The sequence below is a fragment of the Ostrinia nubilalis genome, chromosome 6, assembly GCF_963855985.1.
Source record: "Ostrinia nubilalis chromosome 6, ilOstNubi1.1, whole genome shotgun sequence".
NCBI lineage: Eukaryota > Metazoa > Arthropoda > Insecta > Lepidoptera > Crambidae > Ostrinia > Ostrinia nubilalis.
In genome coordinates, this window is record NC_087093.1 from 15,380,522 (window position 1) to 15,396,734 (window position 16,213).

General features: G+C 35.3%; 3 protein-coding genes across 12 annotated transcripts in view; 2 read left to right on the forward strand and 1 right to left on the reverse strand.

The window, feature by feature from the left end:
- The window catches only part of LOC135072701 (CUGBP Elav-like family member 1), a 509,527-nt gene extending 501,178 nt beyond the window's left edge, over positions 1-8,349 (forward strand). For 6 of the 9 annotated variants that reach the window (XM_063966723.1, XM_063966722.1, XM_063966727.1 and 3 more), the window contains 4 exons: positions 697-909; positions 2,776-2,802; positions 4,120-4,254; positions 4,741-8,349. In XM_063966723.1, coding sequence (XP_063822793.1) covers positions 697-909; positions 2,776-2,802; positions 4,120-4,254; positions 4,741-5,012 — 647 coding nt within the window. In that variant the 3' untranslated portion in view covers positions 5,013-8,349. The remainder of the gene's footprint in view (positions 1-696; positions 910-2,775; positions 2,803-4,119; positions 4,255-4,740) is intronic. The other 3 variants (XM_063966719.1, XM_063966721.1, XM_063966724.1) reach the window with 3 other exon arrangements.
- Positions 8,350-9,394: 1,045 nt separating this feature from the next.
- On the reverse strand, positions 9,395-14,088 carry LOC135072704 (endoplasmic reticulum lectin 1). 2 transcript variants are annotated; one of them, XM_063966729.1, is made up of 8 exons: positions 13,811-14,088; positions 13,340-13,580; positions 12,796-12,960; positions 12,353-12,645; positions 12,002-12,055; positions 11,192-11,356; positions 10,582-10,744; positions 9,395-9,763 (listed from the first exon to the last, which is right to left on the reverse strand). In XM_063966729.1, the coding sequence occupies exons 1-8, from the start codon at positions 13,970-13,972 to the stop codon at positions 9,432-9,434; spliced, it is 1,575 nt and encodes a 524-aa protein (XP_063822799.1). In that variant the 5' UTR covers positions 13,973-14,088; the 3' UTR covers positions 9,395-9,431. The 2 variants fall into 2 exon arrangements, with proteins under 2 accessions (XP_063822799.1, XP_063822800.1); XM_063966730.1 differs by lacking the exon at positions 12,002-12,055.
- Positions 14,089-14,649: 561 nt separating this feature from the next.
- LOC135072986 (protein cornichon) lies at positions 14,650-15,896 on the forward strand. Its single transcript, XM_063966987.1, has 4 exons — positions 14,650-14,826; positions 14,912-15,024; positions 15,243-15,386; positions 15,727-15,896. The coding sequence occupies exons 1-4, from the start codon at positions 14,677-14,679 to the stop codon at positions 15,752-15,754; spliced, it is 435 nt and encodes a 144-aa protein (XP_063823057.1). The 5' UTR covers positions 14,650-14,676; the 3' UTR covers positions 15,755-15,896.
- Positions 15,897-16,213: the final 317 nt, after the last annotated feature.

Genomic DNA, 16,213 nt, shown 5'->3' on the forward strand with positions numbered 1-16,213 from the left:
ATCTAACGCGTTTGGATAACGGTTATGTATAAAAATGTCAAAGCTTCGGGCTCGTTTTAAACAATGGCTCTAAGTTCACATAATTATTCAACATTACGAGTTTGTTTTACGTTTTCACGGGCTTGCATAACACTACGGCCATGTGTTTAGCTAAGCGCGTTATGCAACCTTTGTAATTCGTATGGTGCAGTGGGTCAGGGAACGGGGAATACCGGGGCTACCTGTTCCTCAAAGTTGACAAATAATGTGAATTTTATGAGCCATGTAAACATTGTATAAAAGAGATGAGTTTTTTTCTGGTATTAAAGGCTATCTTATGCTCTTTTACACGTCTCAATTAACTGTAACTCTACCACTGCTTCGGGATAATAGGTAGATCAGTGCTGAGAAGAAAGAGTGCAAAGTATGAAATGCCTACATATCTTATAATATAATATGAATCTTATCAAATACAGATTAGGGTTCAGCCAAACCAACGCGATCACACGCGATCAGCCGGCGTGCAGCGACGGCGACCAGACTTAAATGCATTGATCGCCATCGCTGCACGTCGGCTGATCGCGTGTGATCGCGTTGGTTGGTCGAACCTTTTAGAGACCATCTAACATGTTTATGCTACTGCATCCAATTTTTTCCCCACCTTAACTTTTATTTGCTTATTATTTTTTGTTGACTTTATTTTTCGTTTGGCATTAGGTGTTAACTACCAAGATATCGGTTTCAATGGCGCAGGGCTGAGCGGGGGGGCGGTTAGCGGGGTCGGAGGGGGGGCAGAGCAGTTGGGGGGGCTTTTGGCACCGGTGTCAGTGCAGAACCTCGCTGCGCTCGCGGCGATGACACAGCCGCCTGTGGTGACGCAAGCTGCGCCCATGCCAGCCGCAGCGCCTCAGCCCGCTGCGCCCCAATTGTGTAAGTGTTGTTTTTTTGTGGATTACTGACGCTGGAGCGGCGCTAGTTGTAGCAAGAGCTGTACCGTCCCCTAGAGACAACTCTATTTTTTAATTCAGTGAGACAAATAGCACTGCTGCAGACCTAGATGGAAGAATAACAGACTGTGGCCTAATTCACGTATTTTAAAACAGTCAAAATGTCGTTGACGTTTAGAGGTCGTCCTATTGAAAAACAGTCCTAAATCCGTATTCACGTGTCTTTCGATAGAATGATTAGGTACTTACTCAATAGGATCGCAACTCAGCGATTTGTCACTTGAAGTTTAATCACTGGACCAAACTTCAAGTAGGATAGATGAATACCGCGATGGAACGATCGAATACGCATAAAAACGAAATGGAAACAAAATCGGACGATTAATACGTGAATACGAAAAGTGACACCAGCGATCAAATCTCTTGCATGTCGTTGAAGTCTGATGTGCTCTGCTCTGTCCTTGCATTATTGACTCATAGACGGTACAGGCCTTGTAATCACCGTAGAATAGGCTAGTTTCCTAAAAAAAATTTTTTAGTCCGTCATGTTTAATATAAAAAAATATTGGACACATATATTTTTATTTGTCAATCTAACAAATAATTACATAGTTATGGTGCGTTGAAGTTCCGCACGATGTCACAACGTGCGGCACTTTTATGCACGCATTGACGTCACGGGCCTCTTCTTATGAACTTTGGCGCGCTTTATCTCTTTAAATTTTCATTAGTTTGAAAAAGTGAAAAATACGTGTAGAGTATTTTTTGATAAGCTAACTGACGGACTAATTAAAACTCTTGCTTTTTGACCCAGGAAACATCCCTATTATGTGCCAGTAGATAGACAACGTAACTTCACTGGGAGAGCAGCAACCCCAGTTATTTTAGTTTTTATTTACATTTGATTTATCCAGAAATTAATTTTTAGCATTAAAATAATGTTACGTTATCTAACTTGGCTCATTTTCTCTTGAAAACTATAGTATTATTAAACTAAACTTAAATCAATTCTGTCAACTAATTAGTTTAATTAGTTACCTACTTTAAACAATGATGGAATATTTAACTAAAAATGTTAAGCATAACTGACAATAGTTACTGGCAAAGTTTTTAGATCAGAATGTGAAAATAGTTCCTCCTATAATGGGAACGTTCCGATTCGAAACCATAGCAGTTACCAACGAAAAACGTTAGTATTTCGACTTCGAATACTGTAGGGTATTTAAAACAACAAAGTTCGGGGGTTAAGTGAATATCAAGTGCCAAAGCCCAAAGGAAAAGCATAATAAGATATTTTAAAAGGAAACGCGGCCTTCACTCGATAGACCCACGCGTTGTGTTGTCTTTTCTACTTACGATAAGTATTGCCAATACTTATACCAAGTGAAAATTTACATACGCCTCGCAAGAGAAAGTCAGCACGCAAGTATCTAGAAAAGCTCCTTTACCAATAAGTACCGGGATGCTTAATTTCTGAGCAAAGAAAGCAAACAAATTATGTTCAACGAATGCCGCGTCGCCGCTTGAATCGGAACGTCCTCATTACGTGAGGTACGGCGAGCACTGCTCGGATAAAACTGCCAACCTTAATTGTCATTTCTTTTACTCTATTAACGACCGTCCTTTACCTAAATTCGACCTCCGCAGGACAATTAAGCTCAATAAATTCAGCTCTAATTGCTCTTCCTGCCCCAATCTAATTGGAGTGTAGCACATCCACTACATAAGTTAAGCCATGAAAAATTGTAACGACCGTTTTTGCCCGCAAACTTTCCTATTTCAGGTTGGACTTATTATTGAGAAAAGTTAAAAAAAAGTTAATTAACGATGAACATTTTTCACACTTCAGGTCTTCTCGGGAAGACAAACATTACAGGTAAAATGCAATGACATCGAAAGTGTGTGTTATCTTACATGGAATGACTTATCTTTGGCTTCAAAGAGTAACGTGCTAAATGAGACAGACCATTTGGTTTCTACCTAAATGTTATTACTTGAATAATTTTTACCGTCTAAAAACTATTCATAGTCTTTCGTTGTGACTCATGACACATTTCAAAGGACAATGCGCATTAGACAGAATATAAATGGTCGCAACTTTTCCATATAAAAACTAAGGACCGGCCATTGTCTTGTGTGGCCGGATATTAAAACAAGGCAACACGCACACACTCGGCCCGGAATTAATACAGAATATCAATGAGTCTGTCTCATTTGGTACCTCGATACATGTAGGTTCGGCTTGGTATTATTCTATGTTGGCGTTGTAGGTAGAGCCTGCAGTTGCTTGTGCATAGGCTTACCGTTAATCAACAATTTGGCAGCGATTTGTGCAAGTTTTAAAACATGTTGTAAAATATTTTTTGTTTGAGTAAACTTTTGTTCGAATTTCGTTGTTCGGCGGCAGGATGCTTTCTTGTTTTTATTTTGTAACAATGTTTTTTTTCTCTCTCCAAGAAAGGGAATAATATTTAAATATATTTACATAAAATAAATATTGTACCCAATTTTGGACAGATTTATAATTCAGCTGCATGTCAAACTTTTGTAAACTGATTACCTAATTAATTAAAAAGCCAAAGTTTACCATAGGCTTAAGTTCTGACATGAAGTTAATAATTAACTCGATAATTGTTAATAGAATGCTGTGACACGTTTGTTTGATTTTGACGGCTTCTGTATGACCCGTCTGTTTTCTTACTTAATCTTTGTTCTTTCTGTTGGTAGTTTGCCCGTGTCGCCATATTTGAAGCGAAACTGCACAGTTTGTTATCCACGGTTCATATCGTTTGATGCTTACTGTGCAAATTATTACATAGCTTGTGATAATATTGCGACATTAACTTTCCGTGTTACATTAACATTTCGTTTATTGTTTTTGCATGGAAGTGCTAAATAACTAAACAATACTTTTGTTTTAAGATTCATGTGTTTTATGTATGAGGTAGGTGTAAAATAGGCTTGGTAACATTCCCTGACAATAAAAATTATATTTACCTAATTGTTATATGCAACTTTCGAGTTTAGAAAAAGGCTCAATGATAATAAAATTAATACCTATTTCATTTCAATTCAGCTACCAATTTTAGCTATTTTAACACCATTTAACTAGTTTTTATTGGTTTAGAAAACTCTTGAATACCCCAAAGTTCTCTGTTTACGAGTGACATGTTTAACAAAATGGCGTCTACAGGGTCGACAGCCGAGCCGCTCGGTTCGGCGTACGCGGCGCAGTTCGGCAGCGCGTTCGCGGCCGCGCCGCTCGGCTCCGTGCTCGGCTCTGCAGCAGCCGCGGCCGCTGGGAAGCAGGTCGAAGGTAGGCAGAAAGGTCAAGACTGTCGCTTCTGTAATTTAACTACTCATTGCTCTTTGTGTTATCCAGATGGGCCGACGACCTCAAAAATATGGCTGTAGCTAGATTTAGAAACCGAGCATTTACACTTAAATCCAACAGTGTACTGCAATTGGCTGAAATGACAAATTAAAGGCAAACAATTTTGTGAGGAAGTTCTAGTTTACTTTTCTCGTCAATTAATTTAGACGCAATTGAAAAATACCGGGTGATACTGATATTACCTAATGTACCCTCCCAAATACAAAAATAGTCTAATGCTATTCTCGTCGAATGGTTGTGTTGTGAAAGTGGTGATAGAAATGGAATAGTAGAATGAACTACTTTTTGATTAGCCAGAATAAGTCTATAAACAAATGATGATAAGAATAAGAATAAGAAATTTATTCATAATGTTCATTACATGTCAAATTTTCAATAACTAGTCATCTTTATCTAACCGTTCGAAATTTTACTTTCCAGGTCCGGAAGGCGGCAACCTGTTCATATACCACCTGCCGCAGGAGTTCACGGACACCGACCTGGCCTCCACGTTTCTGCCGTTCGGCCACGTGATCTCGGCCAAAGTGTTCATAGACAAACAGACCAACCTGTCCAAGTGCTTCGGCTTCGTGTCGTACGACAACGCGGCCTCCGCCCAGGCCGCCATACAAGCCATGAACGGCTTCCAAATAGGTACAAAGAGACTCAAAGTTCAATTGAAACGTTCCAAAGAACTATCGAGACCGTACTAGCTTATTCCAGAACTCGTTCCTAGTGAATATTTTTTTGAAATAAAAAAACAAAAACTATTTGCAATGAGGTTGTAAGATTCCGAACGGTTGTTGTGATGTTTCGGTGCACTGGACTGGGTGAGGAGCGGCGTGCACAGTTGTTAACTAATAAGTATAAGGTTAAGGTTTGTGTCAAAGGATTTATCGTTTCCAAAGTATTCCCCAAATTTTGTTTATTATCGTAATATTCTACTTTAAAGTTAAGTTATAGTCACTTTAAGAATAAGTTGAACGCGTTACATTATTACATTTACGTAAACGCCAAAGATACGGTACCGATGCAAATACCGGTTTTGGACAACGTTATTTTACCGTTATCATTTGTGTAAGTTTGGCGACGGTACCGGTCTATCGTAAGACATATTATTCAACTTACCGCATAAGTATTGCTTATAGTTAATTTAACCGTTACGTTCAAATAGAACAACTTTATTATTATAACTTTGTTAGATTTTTGTTCTTTATTTTGTGTTACCATAGTTGATTATACGTTTAATCATGAGTGTGGCCATTGTCAGTTCAGTCTTAGTCTTTTTTTGTTTAAAATTGTAAGTTGTTAGAATAACAAAATGATCTCAAAGTGATCAGTGTATTTATTGTTTACCTACATGTTGTCAATAGTGTACTTAAACTTTTAAACATTTTTTGTGTATAAATGTCACTAAAATAATGGACTTGGTATGGATATCTCAAACGATATTTCTGTTTCCAACAATAATATTCTAAGAATATTTACAGTGTTTTGCGTACCATACAAAATAGTAGGGTAGGTGTCAATCATGTGTCATATTTATATTTTTAGGAAAAGTTATGGAAATCATATCGACATAAGTTTTATGACGTGTATTTGTATGTTTCACTAGCAATGTTTTCATATTTTATCTGTTCAGTTGTTTACTTATTTTTCTTTTTCTTCTCTGTGACGTAATATTACAGTTTGAGATATCTGTGCGTTAATCGTAACACATCTTTGTGTATGTCTGTGTATTCACGTGTACATTATAATGATCGCAGTCATACAAATATTTGAATTTGTAACACATCGAACACTGGCCCTTTAGTCAAAAAATTTTGTTAGTTTAAGTAATTTAATATTAGATAATTTTACTATTTTCGTAAGTTGGGTATTTATTAATTACCTACTTAATACATATTTTTATTATTACTTGTATACGTTCACAAATATTTCGTGTTTAAAAACTCTGGCACATTTCGCTTATTTTTAATATTTTTTACCACACCAAAATCGGATTGAGTAAATAACTACGAAATAATTCAACGTTCGATGAAATAATAGGATAATAATAAATTAATAAAAACCTATTACTTTACTGTAACATGATAACATTACAAAAACTTGATAAGGTTTTGGTGCGTAAAAAATAATAACCTTTGAAACTACACCTTTTATCAATTAGATAGAAATATTAAAGATTAAACAAGTTAAGTATTACCTAATATTATTTCGTGTATTCCTATAAAACGCTCAATAATATATGGACAAAAAAATAAATTCTAAGCATATTTTCTTTACCTACTTGCAAAGAATTATATGTGTACGTTTGAAAAGTGAAAAAATTATGTAAGAGTAATTTGTATCGTTTAAAGTTCCGTTAACACTGTGCCAATGAGTTCAAAATGTAATGACCAATGGAATTTCATGTCGTCAGATTTAGTTGTAAACTCTTACTAATAAAAGGTTATACACGAGTTAAACGCTAGTCTAAAATTACACTACCAAAAGTCGGTCAGAAATTTTATAGTTCGAGGCGCACCGGTGAGCCGCGTGGCGTCTAACGTGTTAAATTAAGTAGTGTATAACGCGCGTGTAACTTTTATTTGTAAAGGGGCAAAACGTAACGTCTATACAAGAACTGAGTAGACCATCATCGGTGTAAATTTAGTTGAGTATTATATTCTATTTAAAAAAATATATTATCAAGATGGGTTTATTTTAGTTTTAATTTAGTCACTTTTTGCTGTCTGAAGAAAGACAATACCTAGACTGAATAAGTTCCCAAGTAGTAAGCAGTGTTTCAGTTAGCTGTCATGTGATTGATTCCTTTAGTGAGTTCTTAGCGAACCTTCGAGGTCAGCTTTTGTCTTTTTTCTTGTTGTAAGGTATAAATTATTATAAAAATGTATTGTTAAATCTTTGACATCGGGAATAACGGTGACGGACACACAATCCTGGACACGACCGCGGTTAGCCTGATAAGGTGTGATCTAGATAAATGTCAAATAAAATTTAAAAATAAGACGATTTTTTACCCACATTTTCTAGGTATCTTAGACGAGACGCCTCTGGACCTCACTGTTGTTGTTGTATTACAAAATTATTTTAAAAAAACACGGCTGGCGTTTGAGGTTTTGAAAATATGTATGGCCAGCATTAAAATAAATAATTACTTTTGTTTTGCGATCCTTTTTTTAATCTGGCAACCCGCTAGTCTTGATGACATTTTGTAAAAATACAATCAACAGCAAAAGTGTTACTGTGAAAATACTGTCAACGACAAAATTTTAAGTGATGTCAATAATTTACAACTAGACAATAAACGATATCGTCTTTCATAGAGTCACACACAAGGACATAATTTTGTGGTTGATTGTATTTCGCATACAGACTGTATCGTTACCTAAAGTTTGCCATAAGCTTCAAATGGATAATAAATTAGTGATAACGCTTCTCATGATTTGGTTTCTCGTTGAAATGAATGCATAAATGCGTTCTGGCATTTTATCAGTGTTGTTGAATGTGCGACTTGATGACCAACATGAAAATTACTTTGTATTATACGCTAAATTGCTATTTATATTATTGTCTAGGTGGAATGTTGACCAATTTCTGTATTAATGAATTAGATAATGTAAAATTTACATTAACACAAAAAAATATTCAGTTTTTGAATGTGAGTGTACTTTACATAATACTTATTGAATTTATGAATAAAGAGCGTAAAAGTTACCAGTGTTAATTACACCAAAAAACAACATTGTAAAGTATGAAATAATGAAATCTTAGATATTGCATAAAAATCTTTTGAGTTGAACTCTCCTTTTTGCAATCGGTCAACATTCCAAACTAGGGTTGTCGCTTATAAATTGAAAACGACGGAACACTCGAGTCACGGTACCTACGAACCAGCATATCTTAAATGCGGAAGCAAATTTATTTTTACACATTTGGAGCACCCTATTTAGTAGGTATACAATTGGTATGAAAAAACAAATAAAAGAACTGTTTTATACAACACCCGTTTTGTTGATATGAATGTAAATAAATGTCAAGTTAAAACATGTGGCTTTTCTTTATCCCTCTACTTATTAAAAAACAGATTTTTAACTTATCCATTATTTATGAGGTGCAAATCCCATTTACCTTAAATCGGAAACTCTACTTTTGCATTATCTACATTTTGGCAATAAATAATAATAATATAGCCTGACCAGGAACATAAAAACCCTCGCCATGTTGCGGAAAACTAATGGTACAATTTCTTTTAATGGCAACAGTAACTGAAAACTTCATTGACATGTCACCTTGCATGTCAGTCTATTGCTGTCAAAGTGTAAACAAACTTTATTTTAAATGTGCGCAATTGATTTTGTGAATGAAATTGCTAAAATATTTTTATAGTCGTGAAAGAAAAGTGGTTCACAATGTGTTAAAGTATTTGTCGAAGAGAAATACCAAGGGTTCGGACAATATTTTCATTGAATAATGTTTCCAACAAAGGTTGTCAAATTGACTGACATGTTTATCGTATAGTACAGTCCACTATGAAAATTAGCTGTGGTTTGTTTCAACTACCTATTTTAAAGTTTTTTGTCACTTTCTAAGTGTTGAATTTTATGGAATTGGGAAAAAGTAGCGAGTTTGAAGCGTTCATGAGCAGACATTGCAGTTGAATATTCAAGTTCTGAATTTGATTATTGATGAATAATAAATCCTACTAGCTCGATTGATGGTTTCATTTAATTTATTTAAACCAGGTTACCTTTAATAATATTTTTTCGTTAATTTATGAAAATATCAAATTAGCCCGTAATCCTGAATCCTGATACATAAAGTTAGCCTATTAATTTAACACAGGTACGACTGTACTCAGTGTTGCACTATCAAATGCAATTGACGCGCCTCTATGCCAGGGTTTTTATGTTCCTGGTCAGGCTATAAATGTTTTTAAAACACACCAGCCCCGTGCTGAGATAAACAAAATTAGGTATATTAGGAAAAAAATACTTTGGTTGGCGCCCAACTTGGAAGTCGCGAAAAATTTTTGGCGCCCAACATGTAACTATTAGATTATTTTAAGGGTAGTCTGAAACAAACTACATCATAACTAAACAACCACTTTATTGCACACTAACTAATGACTAATCATTGCCGAACTTAGGGACTATGTCGTCTTTCCCATCACCGTCATCGTCAATCTCATTCTCCACTACAGCATCATCTTTCGTCACGTTCGTGATGGGAGACTTTATTAGCCCGTTCTCGTCGGCTAGGGGTAGAATATCGCAGATAAGGGACGATTCGACCCCTAGGATGTAGTGGCAGGTCCTAGGCTCTAGCAGATATAGGGATACCTGGGCGGGGCTTGAGGAGTTCTCCAGGCACTTTAGTTTGACTTCGGTCTGGCGAGGCTTGCCGGTCTTGTCGCATATGTCGCCGTTGGAATAGAAGTGGGACACTGATGCGCGTTGTTCTGTGGAATGAAGAAAAATGCATTTTAGAAGTTTTTTTTATTATTAATTTTGTGGTGGAAAACACGTAACTTATTTAATTATTACACACAATTTTTAATTAAGCCAAATAATAAAATATGAAAAAAACTTATGTATTTAACTATCATCTTAAATTGCGGAAATCACGTGATTTCTCGTAAGCAAAATGGTGGGGGAAGTGTCATCAGTCAGTCGTTCAAGAGCTGTCGACTTGAACAGTCGTGAATATTTTTTTAAAATTGCAACTAATATTTGGATATTGGAAATCACGTGACCTCACTCGTAAGCAAAATAGTGGGGGAAGTGTCATCATCAGTCAGTCGTTGGAGAGCCGTCGCCTTGAACAGTCGTGTGAAATAGACGGCTAATAAACTATCTACCAGCAAAGCAAACGAAGAAAGAGAAGAGAAATTGATACTTCGACAAAAAAATAATTCAATAAGGAATTGAGTCGTTATAACACATTTTTAAAAGCGGGTACTTCACTCACGCTTAGCACTTCGAGCAAACAAAATAGAAAACCCTTTATTCACAAAGACTCAAACACATTTCCAAAACTACTATCTTAGTAAAGGTTCAAGCGATTTTTTTAAGAATAAAAATAAATATAAGAATACTTTATTCACCATTGTACGAACACACATAACATAACACATACATAACATTAACCTAGAAGCCATGCTGAAGAGGCGCCCTCAGCAAAATTCGCGACATAACAAGCGCCATGTCGAACTGATTTTCAGCGGAAACCAACACATGATGAAACCATACCATATTTTACACAAATAAAAGTACTTACCGACAGGTTTGGGCGCTTTTCCCTTGTTCTCCTTGATCCAGTCGAGGTGCGCTTGCTCGTCGAACTTGCCCAGTAACAAAGAAGTCTTCTCGCCCGAGCGGTCTATGTGGTACTGCTCGACGTGTTTGCCGTAGCAGAACTCGTATTTCCACCATCCCGTGCCCTGGAGATTTGAGGGTAGTTTAAAAATAGCTGTAGGTCGCGGGTTAGTAATTACTATAAATGCGGGTAGTTCACTTAGAGAAGCATTAGAAGACGTGTTTTTGGCTAGTGGCAATTTATAAAGTGCTACGAAGTCATGTGACTTGTGTCCGAGACAGACGCACGATCTAATGGAATAAGCTCATAACTATTCAACAAGCAATAGTAATGTAGTTACGTCTTTTTTTAAAGATTATTAGTAACTAGCGGCCGCCCGCGTCTTCGTACGCGTGGATCCCGTTTTACCCCCTTCATCTATTAGATTTTTTCATACAAATGTTTTTTCCCACTAACTCCCGTTCCCGTGGGAATTTTGCAATATCCTATTGTAACTAAGCTTTAAGTTTACTAAGATACCTGCATGCCAAATTCATAGGTTTAATTAGTTTGACCTAGTACTAGTACTTACGCCATTTAGACAGTTCTCCCCGTTAAGGAACGCTCTGACAGGCGAGTCGTCAGTGACAACCGGATGAGACTTCTCTTCAACTTGAGTTATCTTGAGAGAATCCTGCGCGCCTTCGTCATCCTCTGTCATTGGATGCAACTCAAACTTGAGAGTGGTCTCGCCGTCCTACAAAGTACGTTAAAGTTATGGCCTTTATAGCAAATATTAGGAAACTAATTGAAGACGAATGATGGGGTAATTAGCTGTCTGAAAATATAGTCTAAAATCCTCCGTCTGCTTTTCAAGTACTGTAGGCAGTTTTCACTTCCTTCAGGTAAAGAACCCCCTCAACCTTTAAGGTTAAGTGCCCAGGGCCAGTCAGTATAATAAAGTAAACCTATTTTCGGGACTATCTAACACTATAACCAAACACTGTGTGCTCAGTCAAGATGGAAAATCTTCATAAGTCAATTGGGATTTGATTGATTCAATCTTTAGCATATCAGAACTCTAAATTAATAAAGTAGCCACTTAATAGTTCAGATACAATATACAAATACATAACATGTAATTATAAAGTTCTTACCTTAAGTTATTGCCTCATAATAAGCGCAAATAAAAGATATTACTCTAATAACAAACATGCATATTCAATACTTGTTTTAGGCCCTGCTCACTGCAGACCATAGGCCTTCTTAACTCAGTCAAATGAAGCTTGTTTTACACTTGTACAGGTTACCATACATAACAGTGAACAAGACCTTATGAAAACACATAAAATACACTGTGATTAAAAATATAAAACAAAAAAATGTGCAATCAAATAATTACCTTCTCAATTTTTTTAACTTTCAATACTGCTAGAACATCCTTAGATCCCAAATCCTGGGTACATGCCAACAAAAATGTTAATAAGCCACTAAGTATTGCTACACTACAAAATAAACTGCTCATAAGCTTATTGCCAACACAAAAAAGAAAATGGATTTTGTCTCATGTGAATCCACTATCAGTTGAGGAGAATATTAGCAGAAAATGGTTACAACAACATTCAAATATGTATAGATAGATACAGATAATTCTCATAAGACAAAACGTCACAAAACTAAATATTTCATAAAAATTACTCAACAAACACATCAAAATAATAAACAAGGAATAAAAAACTTCCAATACACTCACATCATCTATCAGTTTAAAAGCTTCATGGCTGACCTCTATGTTCGGAAGCTCTAAATTTATCATACGTCTTGGTTTCTTTGGTGAATCTCCAACCGGTAAACAGTCAATGTTCAATTCGCTAACGTCCTTAGGTTTGAACTGAGGGTGAGCGCATAAATATGGAGATAGGATTATAATCTCATATTCACAGGTTGCTGTCTCTTTGAAAGAATAAACCTCATGTTTGCCGTGGATGTAGCATACATACAAAACTCTTGTGATGCGAGGTTTGCCACTTAAGTCGCATAATGTACCTGAAAATGATAATTAGAATACCATACATTATTGTTTAGCTGAAAAAGTTTAATTTTGTCAACATTATTATAAACTAAAGATTCAGTTCTTAAAAGTGTTGACACAATTAGTATTTTTTTCTTTCATTTTGAAATGAAAACATTAGATACCTTTTTCCAGCAACATTTCCACATATGGCAAGTTTACGCCATCAACTTTGGTAGTCTTTGGTGGGACTTTATTATCAAGCATCGTCTGTATTTCCTTTTCTAGGTTCCCTTGCTTCTCAAGGCTCCAGTGGCCAAGGAAATACTCTTGGGTCCTGACTTGTTTACCTGGAATTTTATTATATTTGTAGACATAATGACAATGACATTTTTATTACACATATAGCATAGTATAATAATGAGTATCCTAGAGGGTAACTTGCAGCTAAACATAAAATACAAATGTTGCCAAAAGTAATAAGATAGTTTTTTTTTTTTTATGTGACAGGAGGCAAACGAGCAGACGGATCACCTGATGGTAAGTGATTACCGTCGCCCATAGTTCTTGTTATGCAAAATAAACGTTATTCTATTCTATTCTATTCTATTCTTATGCTTGAATTGTTTTTGGAACAACGAATTAATAAATTGGAATGAAATGAAATGAAACAGTTCATGGAAACTAGAACAGAATATTGTGCTAATTGATACAGAAACTATGAGTTACCTTCTCGTTCTTCATGATACTGCCTAATGTACCGTCCGTGACAGACCTCATAACTCCAGTAGCTCTCTAACCTGTACGAGCATATCTTCTGTGCAAATAAAGGTTTTAGAAGATTGATCGGAGAAGGCCCATCATACTCAGACGTGTCACCAGACTCCTTCGTCTTGAGTTCTGGTAGGTAACAATCGTAGCGCTCCTTGTTTGATGTTGTTACTTTTAGTACTTCCTTATTATTTTTTAGCTATAAAAAATGCATACCAAAATATATTATTTCTTGAAGAATAGCTTATAAACTGGACTTATAAACATATTCTGGTAAGATTAGTTTTCAAGCAACTATAGTATAGTACTTAAATCAATAAATTGAAGTTTAAAATGTGGGCAAAACTCAAGTAGTAGTAATTTCATGCAACAAAGCTTAAATGTTTAATTCATTGAAAAACCTATGAGAAAAGGCTATGTCCAGCTTACCTGTGTCTTGTTTATCTCTCCATCTACCAAATTTTCCACAGGTTCTGGTGCACCGGGCCAATTAATCCCAAATAAAATGGTATCATCGAACCCCTTGAAGTCATTTTCGATACACAAAACAAACCCGAAAGCACAAACACTCAGCAAATATAGGCACCGCATAGTTGATCTGTACACATAGAAATCTTAATTATTAATACGACCGTTTCATAATTCTAAAATAAATAAAAAATAATTTTCTTCCAGCTGCAAAACACATCAATAATTAACCCTACCATATACTAAATACAATACACAGATGTTTTAACAAGAGTATTAACAATCTTTATTTTGTTGAAATAAGATTCATAGTCGTATGCAAGGTGCTAAATATCATGAACTTTTAAATATGGTCGTATAGCATTTTGCATGAGCTGGTGATCTGTCATTCGATGACAGTAGTTTGAATGCGTTCATTCATGTTTAAGTAATTGTAATTTAATGTAATGATAATTATATTTTAATTACCCAATTAATTTAAATCAGCTTTCCATTAGAAACTCCATAATTATGCTAATGGATTTACGAAAGGCATTTAGGTCACAAGGTCACAACACGTCATGATGTATGGCAATTAAGTTGAGGATGATGAGTTGGCGGCAAATTCTTCAAAATAATCATTTAATGAAGTTACACCTTTTATTTGATGAGAGTATTGTACGATTTCGTCAATAAAGTAGACTGAAATCACACAACAAGAACATAAAAATTCTTAACATAATTTCTGCGTCATTCCTTTGCATCATTCGAGTGTCAAATAAAAAAAAACTGTCAAGCTATTTATGTCATTCTTTTGTCACTGTCAAATTTAGATTTAGTTTGTCAAAATGGCGTTTAATTTCCCAGCGTTTTCGTATATTATAGCGTTAATTGTAGACGCTTTTCTCATATTTTTCTCGATATTTCATGTTATAGCGTTCGACGAGCTGAAGACCGATTATAAAAATCCAATAGATCAGTGTAACAGCCTCAATCCAGTTAGTATTTAACCAATTTGATTTGTCATTGTAGGTTACCTTGTAGATTACCCTTTAAAAAGTGACTCAAATATTGTCTTTTCAGTTGGTGCTGCCTGAGTACTTACTGCATATTTTCATCAACCTATTATTCCTGTTATCTGGAGAATGGTTTTCGTTGCTTATAAACATTCCATTGATCTTGTATCACATTCACAGGTAAGATATTTTAGGTTATGTTTATGAGGATAAAACGGGCGTATTATGCGTTTCGTTGACCCTATTTTGCGATTAATAAAGTCGTACCTAACGATTTAAAGATGTGCTTTATAGGTATATCTGGTTATTATGTTCATAAGTCGGCATTAATCGAAATGATCTTTAAAAGAAAGTCTCAATGTCACTGATAAGACCTGATAAGAGTTGTCTTATTTTAGATACTACAATAGGCCTGTGATGTCGGGCCCGGGTCTGTACGACCCGACCAGCATCATGAATGCGGACGTTCTCACAGTTTGCCAACGGGAAGGCTGGATCAAGCTGGCATTCTATTTGTTGTCGTTCTTTTTGTATCTTTATGGGTAAGTTACCGCCATCCAATTTTAATGAACGTTTTTATAAATGGATTAATTTTTTTATACTTTTTATAGTAATTATGGTACTTTATTCTGTGAGTTATATCAGTTTCTATTTACTTCTTTTATTAGCTATTCATAGCTTACATTAGATAAAGGGTTCAATGATTTACATTCTTCTTACATAGACAACCCAAGTTTATACATGCATATATTTAATTATGACGATTCCTGTTCAAATGTCTTCAGTTAAGAAGATTTTTGTCGATGCATCAGCAAGTTTGTTTTCTCAACAAGTTTCTAAACATAATTTTGTTAATCATAAATTCCGTTTCCTTTGTTCCAGAATGATTGTGGTGCTGATCGCAGCATAAGAGCAATGTTTTAATTACTCTGATAAGTCATAATTTATTGTTAGTGTCCGTGATCTAGCGTTGTGTCGAAGAAGTGATTGTTATGAACTTAGAACAATGTGTGATTGAGCAGTATTTTAATAAAATGTCATATTACATGCTATTAATATTTATTTTTATAGAACAGTAGTAGAACACAATATTTAATGCAATAATTATATTTGGAATACACAGATTTTTCCATTGTTTATAGAATTATTTCACTTGAATTTTTGGTTTTTTGATTTATTTGTTACTATTTTTTTTATGAGACTGAAGAAGAACATACCTTTTAAGCATGAAAATTGGGGAACCAGTAATCTAAAGGAATATGTTCATGATATAACGCGACACTGATGGCGATGTATAAACAACTGTTGCTTAAGACTTCTTTTTATCATCTACGTGATCCCTCACGTCACAGTCTAATGCTAGATTTAT

Bases quoted from the DNA above. Each gene is read 5' to 3' on its own strand.
- LOC135072704 (XM_063966729.1), bottom strand. From the start codon at position 13,972: ATGCGGTGCCTATATTTGCTGAGTGTTTGTGCTTTCGGGTTTGTTTTG. The intron at 12,961-13,339 runs GTAACTCATAGT...ATAAAATTCCAG, and splicing joins GTATCATGAAGAACGAGAAG to GTAAACAAGTCAGGACCCAA. The intron at 10,745-11,191 runs GTAAGTACTAGT...TCAAATCTCCAG, and splicing joins GGGAGAACTGTCTAAATGGC to GGCACGGGATGGTGGAAATA.
- LOC135072986 (XM_063966987.1), top strand. From the start codon at position 14,677: ATGGCGTTTAATTTCCCAGCGTTTTCGTATATTATAGCGTTAATTGTA. The intron at 14,827-14,911 runs GTTAGTATTTAA...TTGTCTTTTCAG, and splicing joins AGTGTAACAGCCTCAATCCA to TTGGTGCTGCCTGAGTACTT. The intron at 15,387-15,726 runs GTAAGTTACCGC...CCTTTGTTCCAG, and splicing joins TTCTTTTTGTATCTTTATGG to AATGATTGTGGTGCTGATCG.